At 45.9% G+C, this 21379-nt stretch overlaps 1 protein-coding gene across 1 annotated transcript; it reads right to left on the bottom strand.

Annotated features, from left to right (window-relative positions):
• Positions 1-16992: 16992 nt before the first annotated feature.
• MCIDAS (multiciliate differentiation and DNA synthesis associated cell cycle protein) lies at positions 16993-19786 on the bottom strand. Its single transcript, XM_038124313.1, has 4 exons — positions 19585-19786; positions 18177-18391; positions 17923-18033; positions 16993-17493 (listed from the first exon to the last, which is right to left on the bottom strand). Exons 1-4 carry the CDS (start codon positions 19784-19786, stop codon positions 16993-16995), a joined length of 1029 nt encoding a protein of 342 aa, XP_037980241.1.
• Positions 19787-21379: the final 1593 nt, after the last annotated feature.

Genomic DNA, 21379 nt, shown 5'->3' on the forward strand with positions numbered 1-21379 from the left:
AAAAACACCCCTCAAAAACTATCAAGCTGCATTTGTCAAATATTACTATCAAAAAATTAAAATCTAACAAAAAATCCATGTGAAGTTTTTAAGCGTGCTGCTTTTGCTTTAAATAAGCTCCCAAGAGCTTAAACATTTTTTAAATATTTAAATTATTTACCTGGTTCAGGTATTTAAAAACTTCCTGTTACCTTTGTATCTAAAAGTAGATGAACACCAGTGTCTAAATAAAAAAAAAAAATTCTCACTGTTGTTAGAGTAATGGAAATATACAAGATACCACTTTTATTTGCCTGACAGTCAGAGAAAGCAATAATCAGGAGAAAAAAAGAGTTCTTATACGAAAGTAATAGCTCTCTGTTTTGATGACCAAGGTATGTGGGAAGAGAGAGCAGCTGCATGTTAGCTGCTGTCAGAACTTCAAGCAGCCAACATACACTGCCGTTCCATCACACACAGTTGTACCACCTGCGTGAATTCCTGCACAAATCCCTGCACCTTCCAAAGGAATAGCCTTGAAACAGCAGCGAGCCAGCCCTGCAGCTGGTGACAGTGTAGCAGTGACTGCTGCCCTAGGTACAGCAGTCAACTAGCAATACACTGCCTACCAGACACAGAGTTCTTACGAGGGAGATGCCTCCTGAAATAATATGCCTGGAAACATTCCTTATTTTTGACCTAAACCAGCATTATTCACCTGTTTTAAGGTTCATGTTTTGTACGTGCATATATACAGTATATAGTGTCAAGAGATAAATGTCACAGGTCTGCATCTGACTCAGGAAGACCAGAGCAAGAGCCATAGCATAAACCCTGCGTGGAGTTCCCAGGCAGTCCAAAAGGAACTGGATAGTGTTGCAAACAGTTTCTTGTCTTAGTTGTAGGAATACAGAGTAGTATGTTGCCTCCACTGGTTAAATTGTATCATATACACCTACTCCAGTCCTTTTCTCTGCGGACATTTGCTTATGGCCACTGTTGCAGCCCTGCCCTTAGTCTAGATGAGCCCAGAGTCAAACTGAGTAGTCAATTTTATTTTGAAATTAGAATATAATTGGTTACTCCATAGTCCAACTTACCTGCAGGTTACAAGCCACAGCATACCTCTCTTTACAGCCACCTAATGGAGAACAAACAAAGGTTTCAGGACAGAAGCTTATGAATTCAGTCTAGATGGAAGTAAAATTTTACCTCCAACATCCATTTTTATTAAAAGTCCTTTGAAGTCACTCTGGAAAGGAGGTACTGAGTTAGACACATTGTATAAAAGCCAATTAATATTGTATTTGAAGCCTTCACTTTGTTTCTCCAGAATTGGTCTTAAATCACTCAAAATAAATCTTAACTCTATACAAAACAAAACATGAAACATTTACTTCCTTGAGTGCTGCTGCTGTTAGCAGTGACAGAAAGTACTGGCTAATTGAGTTCTTCTTGTTCCACAGCAAAAGGTGGCCACCTCTGAGTTTTCCGTGATGCTTTTGAATGAAACAATATGGAGTGCAGCTAGCAGCTGTGGGCACATCAGGGACAACAGCCAGCTAACATACACTGCCAGACTGTTACATTCTCTTCAGTTTTGGCCATTAGTTCTCCTTCACCACCAAACTCAAAGTTTTGTCTCCCAGAGCTCAGGCATTGCTCACTTCAGCAACGCGGCTTTTCCCTAAGGGGTCACTTACATAAAATACATATGTTGAAGCAACATTCTCAGCATACTAGAGATTATATTTCTATACTGTCATATCTAATGGCATACTGCTTATCTTCTACTTCAGTGTTTTTCAGTATGGTCAATACCAAAGACACTTTCACTTCCCACCCCATCAGTTTGCATGTTACAGTCTTACCTGGTTTTGTGAGTCGTGTAAACCCCTTAAGACTGTTGCCTGTATTAAATGTAAAATACAAGTTGCCTGTATTTTACATTTTGATTACTGTTCAGAGATTGTTTTTGTGTTTAATAAGTTTCCTACCTAGGTTCCTAATGCATTTGTGAGCTCTTTGCTGCGTCCTTTATCATATACCACCCTCTAAATGTAGATAATTGAGTTTGCAGTGCCAATGAAAAGAGTTCTGCAAATCTATACAACCCCTTCAACCAGGTCAAATAACTTTTGCTTTTAAAGAGTAAGCAGTCCCTCTAGTGCACCAGGAGAGAAGCCCGAAGGTGTTTTTGTTTCCTCCCCTTAACAGATGTCTATCGACCATAACTTGTGGGGTTTTGACATTGCAGATGCTACGCTTGAGAAAGTGTCATATGGATTAATAGAAAACAATAGAAATTACATGTTGTGGGGTGTTGTTCAAAATCATCTACTTTCCATAGTTTCCTTCCCTCCTTCCTCCCTCTCTCCCTCTGTCCCCCAGAAATGCACAGTGGAACTCTCAGTTCAGTGCGTACAAAGGAGTGCAAACGTCTGTGCCGATCCTTACCTCAGCCGCTCTCCGTGGGCTTTGCTTTCTGCTCCACTTCAAGTCTTTTCCAATCGTTGTCTTCGCGTCATGCTTGGAAAAAAACAAGCAAGCAAACAAACAAACAAACCAGAGACACAACACTTAGCAACCGTGCAGCTCAGTTTATTCATTCTAAATCACCCTCCATCCAGCCCTGCTGCTGGCGCGGCTTCCCTGGGAGCCACGGCCCGGGGGACAGGACAGAGACGCGGAGGAGGACCGGTCCTCCCCGAGGCACCGGCAGCCCCTGCCCCCCCACGGGACACTGTTACCAAAGCAAGTCCTCGTCCCTCCTGTTCGTCCTCCGGTCGGGTTTATCTGATTTCCGCTCCGTCTCTGCCGGGGCTGGCTGAAGCCGCTGCCGCCACCTCAGGAGAGGTATCCTGACTTGGAGCAGGATCCCTCCCAGGGGGTCGGCTCCGAGCAGGTGCGTGACAAGCAGACCACTCTCACGACAACCTGTGCGGAGGGAAACTTATAGCCCTGCCAGCCCTCGGGGCGCCGGTCCCCGCTGGGAGGCGGTGCCAGCTGCTCCGCCGCCCACCGCACCGTTCCCTGGCGTCGCATGCCGTCCTTTAAGCATCCCGCAGGCGCGCCCGCCGAGGCGGGAAGCGCGGTCCCGTCCCGCCGGCGGGACCGGGCTGCGCGGTGGCGGTCCCGGCTGGCGGCAAAGCACCCAGCGCGCCGGGTCCCGCGGCTCCGCGGGCAGGGCGGCGGCGGCGGCCGGTGCCAAAGAGCCCTGGCTCGGCATCGGGCACGGGCAGCCCGCCAGACCGACACCCCGGGCGGCCGACACCTCACCGAGGCCACTGTGTCACCGCCCCAGCCGTGCCCCCTGGGGCTGCCCCGTGGCCGGGCCACGGTGTGGGGCTGCCATCACTCGGCTCTTTCTCCCTGCCTCGGTGATGGGGCTAGGGCAACTTCACACGATCTCAGCTTCACAGAATCGCAGAATCAATTAGGTTGGAAAAGATCTCTAAAATCATCAAGTCCAGCCTGTAATCTAACCCCATCATGTCCACTAGACCATGGCACCACCTCCATAGCACCCGACCCATTCTTAAACGCCGCCAGGGATGGTGACTCCACCAACTTCCTGGGCAGCCTATTCCAATGTCTAATCATCCTTTCTGTGAAGAAATTCCTTCTAATGACCAACCTAAACCTAATGCATCGAGGCTATTTCCTCTTGTCCAGGCACTGGCTGCCTGGAAGAAGAGGCCGAACCCCACCTGGCCACAGCCTCCTTTCAGGCAGTTGTAGAGAGTGATAAGGGCACCCCTGAGCCTCCTTTTCTCCAGGCTAGACACCCCCAGCTCCCTCAACCGCTCTTCACAGAATTTGTGCTCCAGGCCCTTCAGCAGCTTTGTCGCCATTCTCTGCCCGTTTCCTCAGCACATGCTACACAAACCCCCTCACGTCTCACATCAGCTGTTTCCCACTGCCACTTCGCCTACTGTGAGGAGCCGGACACCACGGCACAGTGAGCGAGGTCCTGGGGGGCTGTGCCGTTCTGAGGCACCGAAGCCAGGCTGTCTGAAACTGAGGGCTGAATGCAGTGCAGTTTTGTCAGACAAGACTGAGCCAAGAGCATCGCAGCCCCATACCCTCTCCTACAACGCAGGTCCCCAAATCCAGAAGCGAACAAAAACCACTTCACCACCATCTTACACTACCAGTTTTCAAAAGTAACCTGCTATCATTTGCTTTTACGTGACAGGCTAAGGGAGAAGTTGTAGGAGAAAGTGTGAAGAATCCCTTAACGATGAGTTGTTTATGCGTGTTCTTTATGGAGTTCGCATGCCGGAGGGACAGTACACATGCTTAGGCACTCACTTCATCTGAGAAAACCTGAGCACGAATTTGACAGGAGATAAAACAGGTGGGGGGTTTTTGGGTTTTGTTTTGGTTTGGTTTTGAGTTTGGTTTTTTTTTTGTTTTGTTTTTTGGGGGTTTTTGTTTGTTTGTTTGTTTTGGGTTTTGGTTTTTTTTTTTTAAGATAGAGTTTAGTTAAATCGAAAGAGGTAAAAAGAGAAGAGTTACTGGAACATGTAACATGTCTTTTTGTCGACGTAAGTTCATAACCATTCTTTTTCAGTCCTTGTCATAGTGTCAAAATTCGGAGTGTCACCACCTAGGTTTTCAAGAGACAGATGCAGGCAGACACACAGCATGTGAAAGAGCACATTTTCCTATTTCTAGCTTTTGGATGTTATAAACAGCATTAAAGGTGTCCTTTTCTAAGACTAAGAAACAGAGTACCACTTTTTAAAATATGCTGAAAGTATTCTTCACTTTCTTACTGTTTCTGGAAACCAGGACAGATTTTCCTAAATTTTACTGCGGAAAAATAATTATTTTAACCAATAAAAATTTCTTCTGCAAAACAGTTTCTCATATAATTTCTTCCTTCCTACCTAATTCTATTTTGCAGCTGCTTGCTTCACATCTGCAGAAAAAACACCATGTAAGCAAGATGATGGAGGACTATATTGATGAACTTGTAATAAGCAATCATTAAATATCAGTTGATGGAGTTGTTTCGCCAAAACAAAGTAAAACTATTTCAAAAACCTGCCACCTTATTACCTCCCTTTGTGCTGGTAAGGACACAACTAAGCACACCCAGCATACAAAGTGGTTGGGTCACTCAGCACCTTCTTAATGCTTTCTGTAAAACAAACAGCACACAAGGCACTGCTAGCATAGCTTCACAAAGGATTGCTTGCAATGCTTCAGTTGCTCGTTTAACTGAATGTGAGTTTTTTCCTACAAGACTTAACGTTTAACGAGCACGGCCAAATATCGTCACCCTGCCTAACAGCAGACTCCGGCATGCGCTGCAATACCAGCTCGCTTGAGCACTCAATAAATCAGCAACACTCAAGTGAAGTGTATTGAACTGTTACCTATCAGATCAGTGTTTGAGGCTCTTGGCAAACCTTTTTCTCACACTGGAAAGTTACTTTCAGATGCGAAAACGTGCAGTTTGTTTGATAGTGGGAGGAAAGAGGTTGCAGTTGAGAACTTTATGGCTGTAAATTGGAATAAAAGTCCGAAGTCTTTAAAAGTCAACAAGATTTTGTTTGAATGAATTAGAATTAGGATTAATTAATGCTGAGCAATTCATTAAAGAGTAAATAATATGACCCACTGCAACTGGTGTTACAAGCAGTGATTCCTACCTGTGAACCTTCAACTCATGCATGCACACATGCACCATGAATGGGTTATAATAAGAGATCTGGAGGTTTCCCTATAAAATTTCTGCTGAACACTGATTAGGAATGAGATATATGCAAGATATTACATTTAGTACCAGCCTAAAGGTAAGTAGCTCCCTAGGTGAAGCCAGTGGTAAATAAAAATAAGCAGGAGTGCCATGGGGAAGTCTGAACTTCTTTGTGTTTGTTGAGGAGTATGTGTTGGATTGTTGGAAAGGTTTATAACACCAGGGATATCCTTAATACATCCTTCTTCATTTGAATCACGTGATATTCTGGAAATTATATGCTAGATAAAAGCTTTGTTGTCACTTTGAGATTGTAACTGAAATTTAAACAGAAATTTGTTTTAGAAAAGTTGTACACAGCTAAGTGTATCACTTCTATAATGCTTCCAGCATCTCCCTGATATATCTACAAAGTTAAATGAAGTCATCTAGGTTAAGTGCCTTCATTTCTTTCTCACCATGGATTAGTTTTAGGCTCCTCGTTATGGAACCTATACAGCCAACTGCTCACTTATTTCATTAAAGTACTAGAAACGTGGCTAAAATTTTGTAGCTCAGTGCAAAAATATTCCCAAACTGATATGTAAGAAACCATGTAGTTTGTCCTCACTGACAGCAGATGGTGCTGATATGTTGTGCCTGATACTTCTTTGAACTATGGTATTCAGGTTATCAATTATGTAATAACATTGCTTTTTCTCAAGCATTATCCCTAAGGTCTTTTACTTAGGGATAATGCTGTCATCATAATGTGTCAGAATTTTTCGAGATAGAATACAACTTTGTTGTTTGAAGGCGAGGTTTGGACATCAGCAGCAATACTCACAACAATTAAGCACTGACTGGAACAACACATTTTAGGAAAAGTTGGATTCATCACAGCCAGGCTGCTGGACAAGGACCACTAACACTTTTAGGACCCAAGCATTTCATGGTATGAAAGTGAGGGTCCTCCTTGCCAAATGATTGCTGACAAGACATGGTGGATCTTACACCAGATCCTGGCAAGTAGGGAGATCTGAAGAGCTGGTCATAGAACGTTGCCTTAAAAGCAGTAGATGGCAGATTGTCTCCATGACAGAGAAGGAGAGAAGTGAGCAAAAACGGTCTTTTAGGCAACTTTTTAGGAAACTTTTGCTTAAATAAAGGCCTACTTTAAGAAACCTGGCTAGCTAAGGAGCACAGGGACTTAGATATCAAGGGCATATTGGATACTTATCCAGAGATGATGTAGTTACTGCCTGTGACACCCAGGATAAACCAAGAAAGGTGTAACAAATTGTGTTAAGAAAAAGATTACCGTTTAACAGTGTGAAGGCTCTGATTAAGATTTACCACCAGTCTGAGTTTTGAATTAGGTGGGAAAAATTGTTGAAGAGGTGAAAATTTGTTTCCACTTTGCAGTTGCAATCAAGAGAGATTTCTGGGAACCAAGGGCTTCAATTTTCTGCCAGAGCAAAAAATTATGTCCCAGCTTAGTTAAGTGCTCGCTGAGCAGAGATCCTGAGATATGGGAACATCTTAATTTTTCTTCCTGTATTTCTTCACTGCTCTCTCTAGATTTTCAGCCAGTACACCAGAAAGATCCCAATCTTATTGCCTACTCAGTGCTTAAGCTCTTCTGAGTGGGTTAGAGGAACAGTTCTCACAGCGGTACGCACAAAGCACTGGGCCTTTCTAGGTGGCTGACAGTTGTACTAGATAGTGGTTCACGTTTATTAAAGGGGAGTTTGACCCTCAAGCATTTCTACCTGCAACAGAAAGCAAAGCAAGCAAGGGGAAGAAAGGAATCAGGAAAGAAATAGGGACTCAATTCATGTGGCTGTTCTCATCACATCATTTCACACTGCAGTGAGCAGCTGTTGTTTAGACTCCAGAATGAAATATTGTTGACCAGGTAACTGGAATATTCTGGCAATGAACTCAAAGCTTCATTTTAGCTGTACAAAGGAGAGGTAATTAGGAGGACAAGAGGAGGAAATAGTTCCTGCTTCTTTGCTGGGGCTTACATTAAAACCAACAATTAACATCTCAGTCCAGTACTCTGCACATTAGAAATCTCCCATCACATTTATCTTTGCTTGCACAGTAAAAGTGATTGTGAACATGAGGGGAGTGAGCTCTAGAAATAACTATCCACTATTACTCTTCAGATGAACCCCAACACTCAAACATTAAGGAAAATTACATCTCCTATGCAAATAAGTGAGAAAACAAAGAAAAAACCCATGTAACTGTTACTTGTGTGCTGCATTGTGTCACAGTAAGAATGCATTAGGTGCATAGACTGCATATAAAAGATTGAATACTGGCTATATACAATTTTTTCTGACTTTTGCCCATTTGTGCCACACTTTTTCCTGTATCTAAACCTCTTTTATTTCCAACACTAAATTTAGCAATAACCACCCTGGTTGGCGAGCATTTGAGAGTAGATCAAAGCTCTATTTAGCTCAGGGAGGAATTTGTGTCACCTGTTACTTTCTGGTTTTATTGGTTTAAAAAGAAAGAGGTGGAAACAAAAAACGCCAGGAAAACCAGGGCACCAAGGGATAAGTGCATTTTGATAAATTATATTAATTTTCATGTAACACACAGTTGACTCCCAGGATTTTCAGTTTTAATGTGACCTTCAGCTTTCATAAAACAATAGTCTATTTCTTCATCAGCACACTACAGTAATTTCCTTGTTTTGCTTTTCCATGGACAGATCAAAAGCTGTCCTGCTAAGTCATCCATCCCAGGCCTTTCTGCTGAGTTTCACTCTTCAACAAGTTCTCCCATTTTTGTGCACACTACTAATGCATTTCAGTACACCACTGTTACAGTCTAAGTCAAGGCTTACAACATAATGGAATCCTGTACTGGCATTAGAGAGAGCATACAAGGTAAAACCACATTCTGTTTAGCCTTGGATAAACTCCAACTGAACAAAAGAACCTCTGGGTTCATTGCCAGCTGCCAACTGTGTGGCTAAATAATATTTCATCCTGGAATCCCGAGAGTGGATTAATAAACTGCCAAAATAGCACTCAGACATGGTTCTTTCCAAAACTTCCCTAGCAGCTTCTATTGATAGCACAATTCTTATTTCACAATTCTTCTTCTTTCTTTCTTATTACTAGTACCAAACTTCTGTATGTTATTGTACAGTTAAGTATTGCAAAAAGTAATTATGGCTCCAAATAATTATATCAACTATATCCAAGGCTTCAGGCACCTGTTGTAGGTGATTCCTCTCATGTTGTCTTGGACCCAGGGCAAGATTTCTAACATTCTTTCCTGGATAAGGGTAATTCACCATACAGCTTAAAAAGCACTGTCATCTCTCAATGCAAGCATGTTTCACTCAAGTAATTGCTGACAGGTCCAGCTTCAACACCTGTGAGTTCCTAAAATTTTGTTGTATCTCCATATGATTTGCCAAGGAAATAAGTCCCTGGTTTCACTTCCAAAGACTAATATTTAGGGAATCATGTCCGACTGTATTTTCAATACAGTTGAATGCACAATCTAAGCTTTCAGTTAAAGTTCTTTTTTATGTTTGTTTTTCTGTTTCACTCTTTCAAAACTGATTCATTTACAATCATCAGATCAAAATAGATCTTTACAATCTACAAATTTACAAAGATAATATCCCTCACCTCCCTATTGAGATAAGGACTTCAGCAAACCTGGTGTGCAGTTTCTAGATGACACATGTTGTCATGCTCTCAGCACTTACAAACCTAATGTCGAAGAAAACCAATTTGTACCTCACTCTGTAGGAGATGGTCACCTATTTCAACTCTTCCATTTTTTTAGCCTCTAAAACCCTTCCTTGATATTCAGGGTGTAGGTATAGGTCAAAAAATCTCTGTCAATCCACAATTTGTAAAATCCCTTCCCCTCACAAGAGGTACACAAGTCCTTTCCAGCTCCTCTCGGAGACACTGTGAGTCTCTAGTCCTGCAAGGACCTTAGAACTGCTGGATTCCTGAACCCACTCGAAGGCCCACTGAGACAAAGGAGACTGTGAATTTCACCTGGAGATACAAATTTCACCTGGAGATCCAAATTTCATCACAAAATTAAAAAGAGAGGAGCATACTACAAACATACAAAAAATGGAACTACACTAGAGATAATCAGACCAAAGAAGAATAAAATGGTATACCTTTTTCTTTTTTCATAAATATCTCTGTATCTGTTTTATTAATAACACCTTCCACACAAAAAGGCCAGTGTGAGAGATTCAGCTACTGATTTTACCCTCATTTCTTCCTTTCCTGTTCATGTTGTTGGCATCCGCTTGTTCTGCACTGCACATCCCAGAATATCCTGAAGTATGTGTTGCCCATTGCCCCAATCATGTGAATGCATATTTGATAGCTTTAATTAGACTTCTGAAGAATAGTGTATAGAAGTGCTGGGTGCCTACCTTTTATCACCTAATGCAACAATCCCTAGGACACGAAACAATTGCGAAGAAAATAATACAAAGGGTTTTCCTAAGAGAAAAAAGACCTTATTTAGGGCTATTAGAAAGCTGAGCAGTGGTGTGTCATGGGTTTAGTAGTGACTTTTAGCACTCTTTACACCTCTCTCCTTGAAAAATGGTGCAAAAGGTCCCAAGGCCAAAACCTGTTGGAAGTCAAGATGAAATATGTTAGGAAAGTTCCTTCACCATTTTCTGCCTGGGATCCACCTGAGTAAGGGAATTACAAAGACACAAAGCTTTAGTGACAGACAGAGAAAGCCCATTAGAGTATAACAGTGGGCATATTATTCTGTTTCAAGAGAAAACATTTTGCAGCCAGTAAGTAAACTGGAAAGTAAACTTCTCAGGCGTTCAACAACAGCTGAAGGCTAGTTTTACTATAAACCCAAGAGGTCAAGGGACCTGCCTGGGAAATTCAGGTTTTAGGAGTAAATGGCAGGATGGACATTGTCAGATTTCAGTGGACATGCTCAATAAAATAGCAGCTATGTCCCCACCCACCAGCAAGAAGGAACCACAGGCTTTCCTAGGCACTGTGGGGTTTGCAGAATGCATATTCTAGATCACAAACCCTCAGACCACATGACATTAAAGAAGAGTGATTTCAAGTAGAGTCATAAACAACAACAAGCTTTTGAACAAATGAAACAGGAGATAGTTCATGGAGTAGTCCCTGGGCCAGCCATGACAGGATAAGATGTGAAAAATGCGCTCTACACTGCAGCCAGGCAAAATGGTCCTTCCTGGAGTCCCGGTGAAATGTATCCAGGAGACTCAGGGATGAGCCCTGGAGTTCTGGAGTCAGGGATACAAAGGATCTGAGGTTTTCTAGACTCCAGCTGAAAAAGAGATCCTTGCACTTTATGATGGGATTTGAGCTGCCTCAGAAGTGATGGGTACCAAAGCACAGCTTCTTCGGTATCCTGACTGCCAGTGCTGGATTGGATGTTCAAAGGGAAAGTGCCTTCCACACATCATGGCACAGGTGCTACACAGAATGTATGGATTTCTCTGACCACACAGTGAGCTCACATAGGAAACCAAATCACCCAGGGATCTCAGAAGTCAGCACAAACTGGCCTGAAGGTGAAATTTTTGAATTATCATCACCAGAGGAGGAAAAGGTTGCACATGCTGAGGAGGAGGTCCTACGCTACAATCAGCTGCCAGAAAATGAAAAGAAATGCACTCTCTTCACTGATGGTTCTGATGTATTTGTAGGGACAATTTGAAAGTGAAAAGGTGCTATAAGGAGTCCTACACTATTGAGGGACAAGGTGGATCCAGTCAGTTCATAAAGCTGAAAGCTGTCCAGCTGGCTTTAGATATCACCGAATGAGAGAAATGGCCAGTGCTCTACCTCTGGACTGACTTGCTGATGGTGACAAATGCTCTGTAGGGGTAGCTGGACCAATGGAAAAAGACCAATTGGCAGTGCAAAAGGAAGTCCATCTGGGTTTTCACACTGCAGAAGTGCAGCACCTCTGCCCAGGTGGAGAAGTTGGCTGTAAAGTATGTCATGTAGGTGCACAATACCCAGGACCTGAGCTACTGAAGAATATCAAAACAATGGAGAGGTGGATCAAGCTGCCAAGATTGAAGTGTCTCAGGTGGGTCTGGACTGGCAACACAAGGGTGAATTATTTCTGTCTCAATGTACCCATGATGCCTCAGGTCACCAAGGAAGAGATGGAACATCCAGATGGACTTGTGATTGATGGGTGGACTTAACCATGGACACTCCCTGGTGATCCCGGACTGTGGCAGACTGGTTACATCACACAACCACCCAGCAAGCCGTAGTGTTACACCACACTACCAAACCCACCAAGGCAAGCTTTATGTGTTTACAGTGGAAACAACCAGTGGATGGCCCTTAGGGAAGACATTCTGAATTAGTCCTGCCTCAAGCAAAGGCAAATACATCCATGGGATTGTTCTTGCTCAAGAACATGGATGCACTTGGTGGGTATTGCAGAAGGATGAAAACATGATGTGTACCTCAAGGAGATTCGATTTTTAGGAGAGAACAGTCTGTAACACTGAATTGTATAATATTAGTTGCAGAATGACCCTGCCATTGTATGCCATAACTACCATGGGCCACAAGGATGGATTGCTCCAGGTACGCCAATTGTGATGCAGCTCACAACCAGCCAACATTACACAAGCCCTCCTGCTCTGGAAGATGTCTAAGGAGGGTAGAACACACAATCATGGGCTACATGAACTCAACAGACATTTTGAAGGGACAGCCACTGACTACAGATATAATATATCTATATGTACATTTTTATCTCTATATCTGTATACAGAGAGATATATGTATGTATACATATACATATGTCTACGTCAGAGCCATGTGGGTCTCTCTGTCAGAGCCGTGTGGGTGTGCCTAAGTTTTTATCTGCTGGGTAGGGCAGATAAAAAGAAGAAAAAATAGAAGGAAAAAAAGAAAAAAATAGGAGGAAAGGGCCGTGGGTGCCATATTGGTCTCTATCTGAGAAAGCTGTGTGACACCGGGTCTGCTCAGTTACTCTGTGAGCATTTTTTGTGCAATCACCCTCTTTTATACATTGTTGTTAGTATGTATTGTTGCTGTAACTTTTCATTATCTTATCTCGTTTGTTCCCAGTGAATTGTTATCTCAACCTATAAGTCTGCCTTCTCTCTCTCACTAGTTTGTGGGTGAGGGACTGGAGGACAGGGAGCAGTTGCATTAAGTTTAACTTCCAGCTGGATTTAAATCATAAATCACAGGCAATTGTAACAACAATTTACTGGGTGAAAAAGCGAATAGACTCAAAATCCAAATTGACTTGTTTTAGCAAGGGAGTTCTAATTGTAGCTGCATTATCAGCATAAGAAATCTGGAGATTTTTCCAAAGATGAATGTTTTCCTGTTTTACCAACACATGAAAAACCTTGAAGACTCTTACTGATTTATTTTTCATAGTGTTTTATTTAAGATACACAGTAAATCTTGAACATAAATAGTCACTCGCTATCAGAGTTTGAACAGGTCCTAGGTACAAGGCAGACTTTAAGACTGATTTTGCTGCAGCTATGAAATAGCTGTGCCAAAGCAAACTACAGCTTCTTTTGACCCCATTAGCTTTAGTTGTTTGTTGAGGCTGTGCAATGCAAAATGCAAATAATGGCTGCTGACCAGAAGTCAATGTTTAGAAAAGATGAAGAATGCTGCTGCTGTCATATGAGAAGGACTGAAAAATGTTTGCCTTTTCCTTGAAGTTAGACACTGGGTATTTTTATTTAGAAAAATATTCAGGAAAACAAGGGAATGAATGTCAGTGAAATTCAATCTCTCTGCAATTGCTGAAGAGCCAACAGGAGTAGTTTAATACTGCTGCTATCACATGATAGCCATGTTAGAGTCTGGTCTCTACGTGGTCACCAAATCCACGAGCCACCTCAATGCCTGCCTGCCAACACACAGGATCTGTGGCAAACTGGCAGGAACATCAGTTGCATTTTTGTGATGGAATATGGATGGGAGTTGCCTGAATGTGTGTGCTTCAAAAACAGTGACCAGAGCAAATAAATGACACCAAATGTTTGCCTGTGTTTACATACAATTTGATAATGAACATCAAAGCAAGAGCATCTCTATTACTGGCATGTGGGGAGTAGCTCAGACTTGTGAATGGGCAACATCTTCTCTTCATGATCCATTGAACAACCCTGACAAGCCCTGCAGGAAAATGCCATGCTGACACTCAGTCTTGGATATTGTCTTTTGATCAAGGGATGAGCAAAACTGCTGATAAAAAAAGGCTTTCACGAATTCTAGCTGTAACCAAAACCTTATGCCATTTCTACACAACTCTATCTAGGTCACTTCTGCCCTTTCCACCCTTAAAAATACTGACTTAATTAATATGCACCTACTTACTAGAAGTTAGCAGTCTTTCTAGAATGTAGTTTTAATCAAGCTGTCCCTTGAGGTCTGGTGTTTTCCTTAAATTAACACCTAAGGATTTTACCAACAAAAAAAAAAGTTCCCAGACAAAGTATATATGAAACTGGTGTGCTTGTCTTCAACACATGAACTCAGTAAACCCTTACCCTGGCACTCCAAGATTAAAAGGTATTTTTCTCTTTCACTTCAAAATGTTCCAGTTGTCTGCAATTCTGCACTGTCACACACACTTCCACAGCCACACATCCCATGGCTTGGCACCAGCTGGGAAGGGAAAGGTGGAGAAAGCTTACTTAACATGAGCAGGTAAAAAGCAGGTAAATTAAATGTTATTACATCTACTTTACTTTATTTCTCCTGGGGTCTTGGCTAGCTCCCTTTGCCCATTGTGTGGACAATGCACCACCAAGGAGAGAAAATCACAGAGAGCAAAAACCACAAACCAGCATGTTCTTCAGTTCAGCACATCTGCATGTCCAGGGGCTCTGCACAGATCCTCTCCCAGACAATAAGCATAAAGCATGAAATATAAAACCACAGAATACAGCAAAAATTGGATGTGAGGGTTCCTAGAGGTAGCCTTCCAGCTTCTCCAAGGTCAATTTCTGATGAAACAAGCATGAAACATGGGCATCAAGAGACCAGGCTTTGTTCCCTGTGATCCCATCAACTCCTGCCTGACAGGAGCCCTTCTAATTTACCTTTGTCAAAATTAGTAATTTGGCTGTTTTAATTTGTGCAAGAGCTTTGCCCATTTTTTATGCAGCTCTTGTATAGAAGTGGATGAATAAGTATCAATTTAAAATACCCCTCTATAGATTAAAGGAGATGTATATAGTGTACTGCTAGAAATATGTTTGTAGCCTAACACCTCCTGTTGCATACCAAACACTTTTTATCAGTGTGTATCTGTGTGTTGGATGATGCTCCTGTGAGTCTCACTGAGAAACATCTTGTTCTCAATAGCCAATTCTCAGCCTTTCTCATTAATAGGTCTTCAAATTAAATAGACTTAGAAGTACATTTATGATAATTTTCTACTACTTTTAGATTACATCTCAAAATCAATCAAGAATCCTATTACCATAGAAAACTATGAGTAAAAGTAATCAGTGGAAATGCCACAGCAGGTTCACTGAAAAAGTGGGAAAAAACATATGTGTAATTCTGAAAAACTTGAAGTAGCAGCAAGATCAACAGTAGGCACAATCCAACGGGGTGGTTATTTCATTTTTGCATCCTACAAGAAGAGTACACTTTTAGTGTGTCACTTCCTTTCTGAGGAATTACTATTCCTGTGAGCACTACATAATTGTACATATATATATATATATATATATATATATATATATATATATATATATATATATATATACATACATACATATATGCTGTCTGTTATTATTAATTTATTCCCTGCTGAATTCAGTGCAGACAGAAAGGTTTTGTCTCTTCTGTCTGCTGTCAAACCAGAGCTTTCATACAGGATTTTGGCCAAAGTGGGAAAGGTCTTCCGCAAAAATGTAAATGTCTCTAAAGTCATCCCAGGGTTGAACCCAGAGCATCCCAGAAAGGGCTTCAGCACCATTCCTGCTAGAAAAATGTCAGTGCTGCAGACATGAAGGACCTCAGATACTCAATGACCACTTTTGCAGTCTCCTAGCAGCCATACAACTACATGTTGTGCTGGCAACAGCAACCACTCTCCTTCCAAATACATCTCTGCTTTCCAAAAGCACAACAGTATGTGCAGGGTTTCAACTCCCCTAGGAAATCCATTGAGGTGATGATGTGCTGTCAGCTTGACCATCACAAGAGGCCTGTCACAACTGGACTGCTGTTAAATGTGCATGGACCCATGTAAGGATACTGGAAAAACTGAATGCTGAAAAAACAATAACTTCACAGGGAGCAAATCCTACGTGAAGCAGTGTGTCACTTGTGTGCCACAGAAATAAAAATATATCAGGTACTGTTTCATGAGTGTTATTAGTGGGTCAGCTTTGAAACTAGTGGGTGAAATGGAGTGTTTCTCAGTGAGACTCACAGGAGCATAATCAGATACCCAGATAGACACTGATAAAAAGTGTTTGGTATGCAATATGGTCATGGTGTTAGGCTATAAACATATTTCTAGCAGCACACTATATACATCTCCTTTAATCTGTTACTCTTTACATTTCTTACATAAGTTAGTACCACTGACTAATGTTAAAAATAGTATCTTTTATTCTAAAACTTTCTATTGCTATTCTGTCAGAGATGCTTTCTGCTATCTCTGCTCTAATTAAGGTAAATATGCATACCTGATGCAAAATGAAGTTTACAGTAAATCTGCACAAATGAAATGGCAATTTTAAGCACCATTTAATCATCATCATAACGAGTACAAATATACACATACAGTTGCACACGTGAACGATACAAGTGCACTTTGTAAACATTGTGGGTGTAAAATTCCACGATGGAGCAGCTGCATCGTGTTTAACCACGTGGGACGATCACTCTGCTTTCATACTGGCCAACTCCAGCCACTGTCCTGCCAGCTACACTTTTCTGCTCAGCTGACTAAAAACCTCTGGATAAAACCGAGCAGATCTTCGTTTAATTTCTACTTTCATTAGCAAGCTACTTCTGGCAAGCTGCCGGGCCAGGAGCCACGGCGGCATGGCGCACGAAGCCTGTGGCTCAGGACCCTCCCTGGGACACGGTGACTCTGCCGCGCTCTCCCGTCGTTTCTCCGGCAGCTGGGGGGAAAGCGCCAATACCCCTTTTCCAAGAGAAAGGGGAGCGTGCCGACGGCTGAGGTGCGCTGCCAGCCTCACGCTGCAGAGGCCCCGCTCCGCCCTGCCCGGGACACGGGTGTCCGGGGCCGCGGGGGTCTCAGCGCGGCACCCATCGGAAGCGGTGCCCGCCGGCGGCCGTGCGGAGAGTGAAGGCGTTTCCCTGCGGGAAGGCCAGGGTGCGGATGGCGCCCGCCTCCCCCAGCGCCGTCCGCAGGCTGCCGCCCTCCTCCAGCTCCCTGCCGGCCGGGCGCGGCGCGGCGCGGCCGGTGCGCAGCCCGCGGAAGGCGCCGTGCAGGCGCGGGCCCGGCCGCGGGCGCTTGGCTGTGGGGCTGCCTCCCGGGCTGTGTCCCGGGCTGCTGCCGGGGCTGCCCCCCGACCCGTCCCCCGCGCTGCCCCCCAGGCTTCGCAGGGCGGCGCGACACTTCTCCGACACGGCCCGCAGCATGGCGTCCACGCCCTCCGCATCCTCCAGGCCGGTCCCGGCCGGGGCAGCGGCGGCGGCGGCGGCGGCAGCAGCCGCGGGCGGAGGAGGTAAAGGATGAAGAGGAGGAAGAGGAGGAAGGACTGTCCCGTCGGCGCTTTGCGGGAGCATCAGCGTCTGCCGGCGAGAGGGAGCCCGAGTTCCGCGGTCTGCACTGCACAGCCCCGTCCTGTTTCGCACCACGCTGCGCTCTGCTGCTCCATCCCACACCGCACGGCCCCCTCCCACACCTCACTGCCCGGCCCCGTGCCGTACCACCCTGACCCCCCCGCCCGCCCTGCTCCACCCCGCACTGCTTTACCCCGACACCGTTCCCATCCATGCTGCCCTGCCCCACGCCGTCCACCCCACGCCCTGTCCTGCCCGACACAACTCCTACAACCCCTTACTGCACAATCCCATTCCACATCTCCCCCCACCCAGGCCCTGTCCCATCCCGTGCTGCCTCACCCGGCACCCTATTCCTCCCTGCACGCGACATCACACTGTCCCCCAGGGGCAAGCTGGGCCACGGGGCAGCCAGGCTGGAGGGTGAACAGCACTCACGTCAAGGACAGCAGCCAGCTGCCTGGCCTGACTTGCCAGCTCCTTCAGCTGCACGTTGCTCTCTCGCAGTGCCACCAGCTCTTCCTGCCTCTGTGAGAGGGTCTCCTGCAGCTGTGAAGGACAAATGGGGAAAGGGGTGGTTGAGAACCACATGGTCCAGGAGCCAGGGGATGCTGCGCACCAGGGCCCTGCAGTTGCCTCAACAGGATGCAACAGAACACAGTGTAGGCTGGGGAGGGCTTCGGGATCCCTACCTGGCTGTTTGCTTCCAGGGCATCTCCCAATGCTTTCTTGTGCTGGTCTGCCAGGTCCTTCCAGCATGGCTCAGGGGAAGACAGGTTCTGTGGGGGAACTTGCACCAGCGTGCTGCTCTGCAGCTGCGGGGTGCAGGGGCCAAAAGCCACCTCCTCACCAAGGGAGAAATCATAGTCAGTACAGTCCAGTGATGGTGGCATTAAGGTAGATACATCTGCAAGGCATAGCCACAAGTGTTAAGTGGAGGTATTCATCATGTCTGTTACCCCCAACCCCAGCACACCACTGCGGTTCTAAACATCCCTCTGGATGTTCCCTCTGGACATGTCCCTCTGAAATGCTTTTACTCTACTGTGACAGCTGTGCACATTGAATCTGTTTGGATTTTATTTGTCTCCTGTGGGAGAAAGCTCAGTGACAGCTCAGGTCTCTAAGCAGGTGAGCAATAATGCATTACCTCACAGACTGTCCCGTGATGGGACTAACATGCTGTGAGTGGGCATGCAAAATTCCAAAAGTAAAACAAAAAAAAAAAGAGGAGACCGAATGCAGCATGACTGCAGATGTGCACACGCAGATACACTTGGTTCAGGTAAGGAAAAATATCTACTTGCCAGGCATAAAATCACCAACAGTATCCCTGAATTCCTGGAAATCAAACTCCGGCCCATCCTGGAAGCAGCGACCCTGGCAGGGGTGAAGGAAATGATCCAGTGAGCAGAGCCCAGGGCTCAGACCTGCCCACACCACTGCTGAAACTGTGTCAACAGTGTCTGCTGCCGGTGCTCAGCACCTAATCACAGTTCCAGCACTCCCAGGCACCATCCCCTTGCCACTTGCAACCCCTCTGGCACATGGGACAAGATGCTGTCCTCTGCTGTGCCCATTTTGCAGGTGGCAAACCTGAGGCTAGGGAAGCTGCCAGCACCCATCTGCTTGAGAGAGCTACCCTTAAGGTGCCAAGTGCAGCCTAGGCTGTTCTGAGCAGTAGGTTTACCTGCTGCAGGGTCACAGGGCCAGCTGGGGTGGTGGGAAGGATGGGGGCAGAGGCTGCCAAATCCTGCCAGTTGATGGTGCTGAGCACTGGGGACAGTCAGAGACAAAGGTGAGTAGCACGGGCAGGGGTGGACACAGCGAATGGGGCATGGCAAAAAGAGAAGCACGGCTGGGGAACATCTTCGATGTGCATGGCCAGGAAATGCAAGGCTGGGAAACAGGGTGCAAAGGCACCAGGAAGGATATAGTGGGGTTCGTGGAGAGGGGTCATGGCTGGGGGAACACGGTGGAGGGTGAGGTGGTGGCGTCACGGCTGGGGAGCACGGCGGGAGACACCAGAGGGGCACAGAAGGAGGAACGGGGAGGGGTACACGCCTGGGGGTTAAGGCTGTCCGCCGCAGGCTCACTCACCCAGGGCGGGCGCGGCGGCGGCCGGTGAGGCGCCGCTGCGGCGCGGACGGGGCGGGGGAGCTCGGGGGCTCAGAGCGGCCGGGGGCGTCCACGCCGTGTCCCCGCCGGGCCGGGCCGGCTTCTTGGCCAGGCGGGCGGGCAGTCCCTGGACTGTGTTGGGGCAGATGCTGCCGAAGGCTCGGCGGCGGCCGCCCTGCTCCATGCTGGCGCCGCGGCCCCGGCCTCGGACTCGGCTCCAGCTCCGGTGCCGGCGGGCGCCCTCCGCCCCGCGTCCCGCTCGGCGCCGCCCCACGAGCAGGGGCGCGGGGGGCCGCGGCCATGGCGGGGGCCGCCCGCCCGCCTTCGCTCCTCCGGGGCGCCGAAACCTCCCGCCGCCGCCCTGGGCCGCGCCGCCGGCTCCCGCGCCCGCGGAACGCTTCCCCGCGCCTGCGGAGCCTGGGCGGGCCCAGGGGGCTGCCCCAAAGGGAAACTCGAGGATAGGCGCTACCTGCCCCGCCACCACGGCCGCCCGTCCCCCCAGCAGCTCGGTGCCGAGCTCACCCCCGCGGCTCTGTGCCGGGCAGTGCGGGCGTCAGCTTGGGGGCTGGGCTGGTTTTTATAATGGTGTTTGTTAATTCTCTCTAAAGGAAGAGGGTCCATCTGCGTTGAACGCCACGGGGGACGGGGATGGGGGGGATCTGTTATGTAGGAGAAAAAATCCGTCCATGGCACCTTGAATGTACCGATCCGCGCTCCGGGAGAGGGTACCCTCGCACCGGCAGAGGGTCCCAACTGCTGCTACGGCATGTCCAGCTGAAATCACCGACGGGGTTGGCGGAGGCTGAGCTGCCCTTTATTCCCCCGTGGTGGTCTAGTAGGTATTTTTTATAACAGCAGCGTGGACAAGGTTTGCTCGTTCTGGCTCAACACCTGACGGCAGGCAGGACTTGGAGCGCCGCCGGGCGTCAGGGTCCCCCCTGCGCTGAAAGGCGAGCACACCCTAGGGCAGCTCTAAGTGTCTATGAGGTCTTTTAACACTGCTTTTGAGCACAGATACAAATGAAGAAAATGAAATATTTTACAACACTATGACTGTTTTCTGCCTTTGAATGTGCCAACCTGCTCAGGAGCGTGCATTTGGATTATAGACCTGCTAGAAAACTAAACAAACAAACCCAGCTGTTGTTATTATTCCACATTCTGTTTTCCTACACTTATGTCAATGCATCAATTTTTTTCCCGAGCCATGACCAAGCTAGTGGGTGCCAGTTTGAAACGGGTGAAACAAAACCCCATCGATTTGCTATAGAGCAGGTATTTTTTTATTACAGCACTGGAGATGAGGGAGATTTCTTCACCTAACTCACCCACCCTTATCAAGTGCTGTGATTTATTTATACAGTAAGTATTGCTTAATATTGCTACATCATTATAACATCATCATATATGCACTGGAACTTATTTACATAATGTTATCTCATGGTTATAAATTGTTCTTCTGTACTATGCTTGTGCTTCCCCAATTTAGGTGGTCTTGGAGGACTTCTTCAATGAAGGCTTAAGGTGTTCCTCACATCTGAACTTTTCAACTTTGTCTTCAGAGCATGCACAGTTATGGTGTTCCTTGGTCTTTCTGGATCTAAGTGGTCTAAATTCTTCATTTTGTGGCTAATTTGCTTTACATTTGCTCATTACTAATTAGTACATCCTGCTGCTTTCCAGTATACCTATACCTGTCTATCTTTGAAACTACTTGTCTATTTTTGGAACTATTCACCTGGCGAATTTCTGTTTATTTAAGCATTAAGCAACTAGT

The sequence above is a fragment of the Motacilla alba genome, chromosome Z (assembly GCF_015832195.1).
Source record: "Motacilla alba alba isolate MOTALB_02 chromosome Z, Motacilla_alba_V1.0_pri, whole genome shotgun sequence".
NCBI lineage: Eukaryota > Metazoa > Chordata > Aves > Passeriformes > Motacillidae > Motacilla > Motacilla alba.

Bases quoted from the DNA above. Each gene is read 5' to 3' on its own strand.
- MCIDAS (XM_038124313.1), bottom strand. From the start codon at position 19,786: ATGGAGCAGGGCGGCCGCCGCCGAGCCTTCGGCAGCATCTGCCCCAAC. The intron at 18,034-18,176 runs GTAGGGATCCCG...TGTCCTTCACAG, and splicing joins CCCTGGAAGCAAACAGCCAG to CTGCAGGAGACCCTCTCACA. The intron at 17,494-17,922 runs GTGAGTGCTGTT...TCTCGCCGGCAG, and splicing joins AGCTGGCTGCTGTCCTTGAC to ACGCTGATGCTCCCGCAAAG.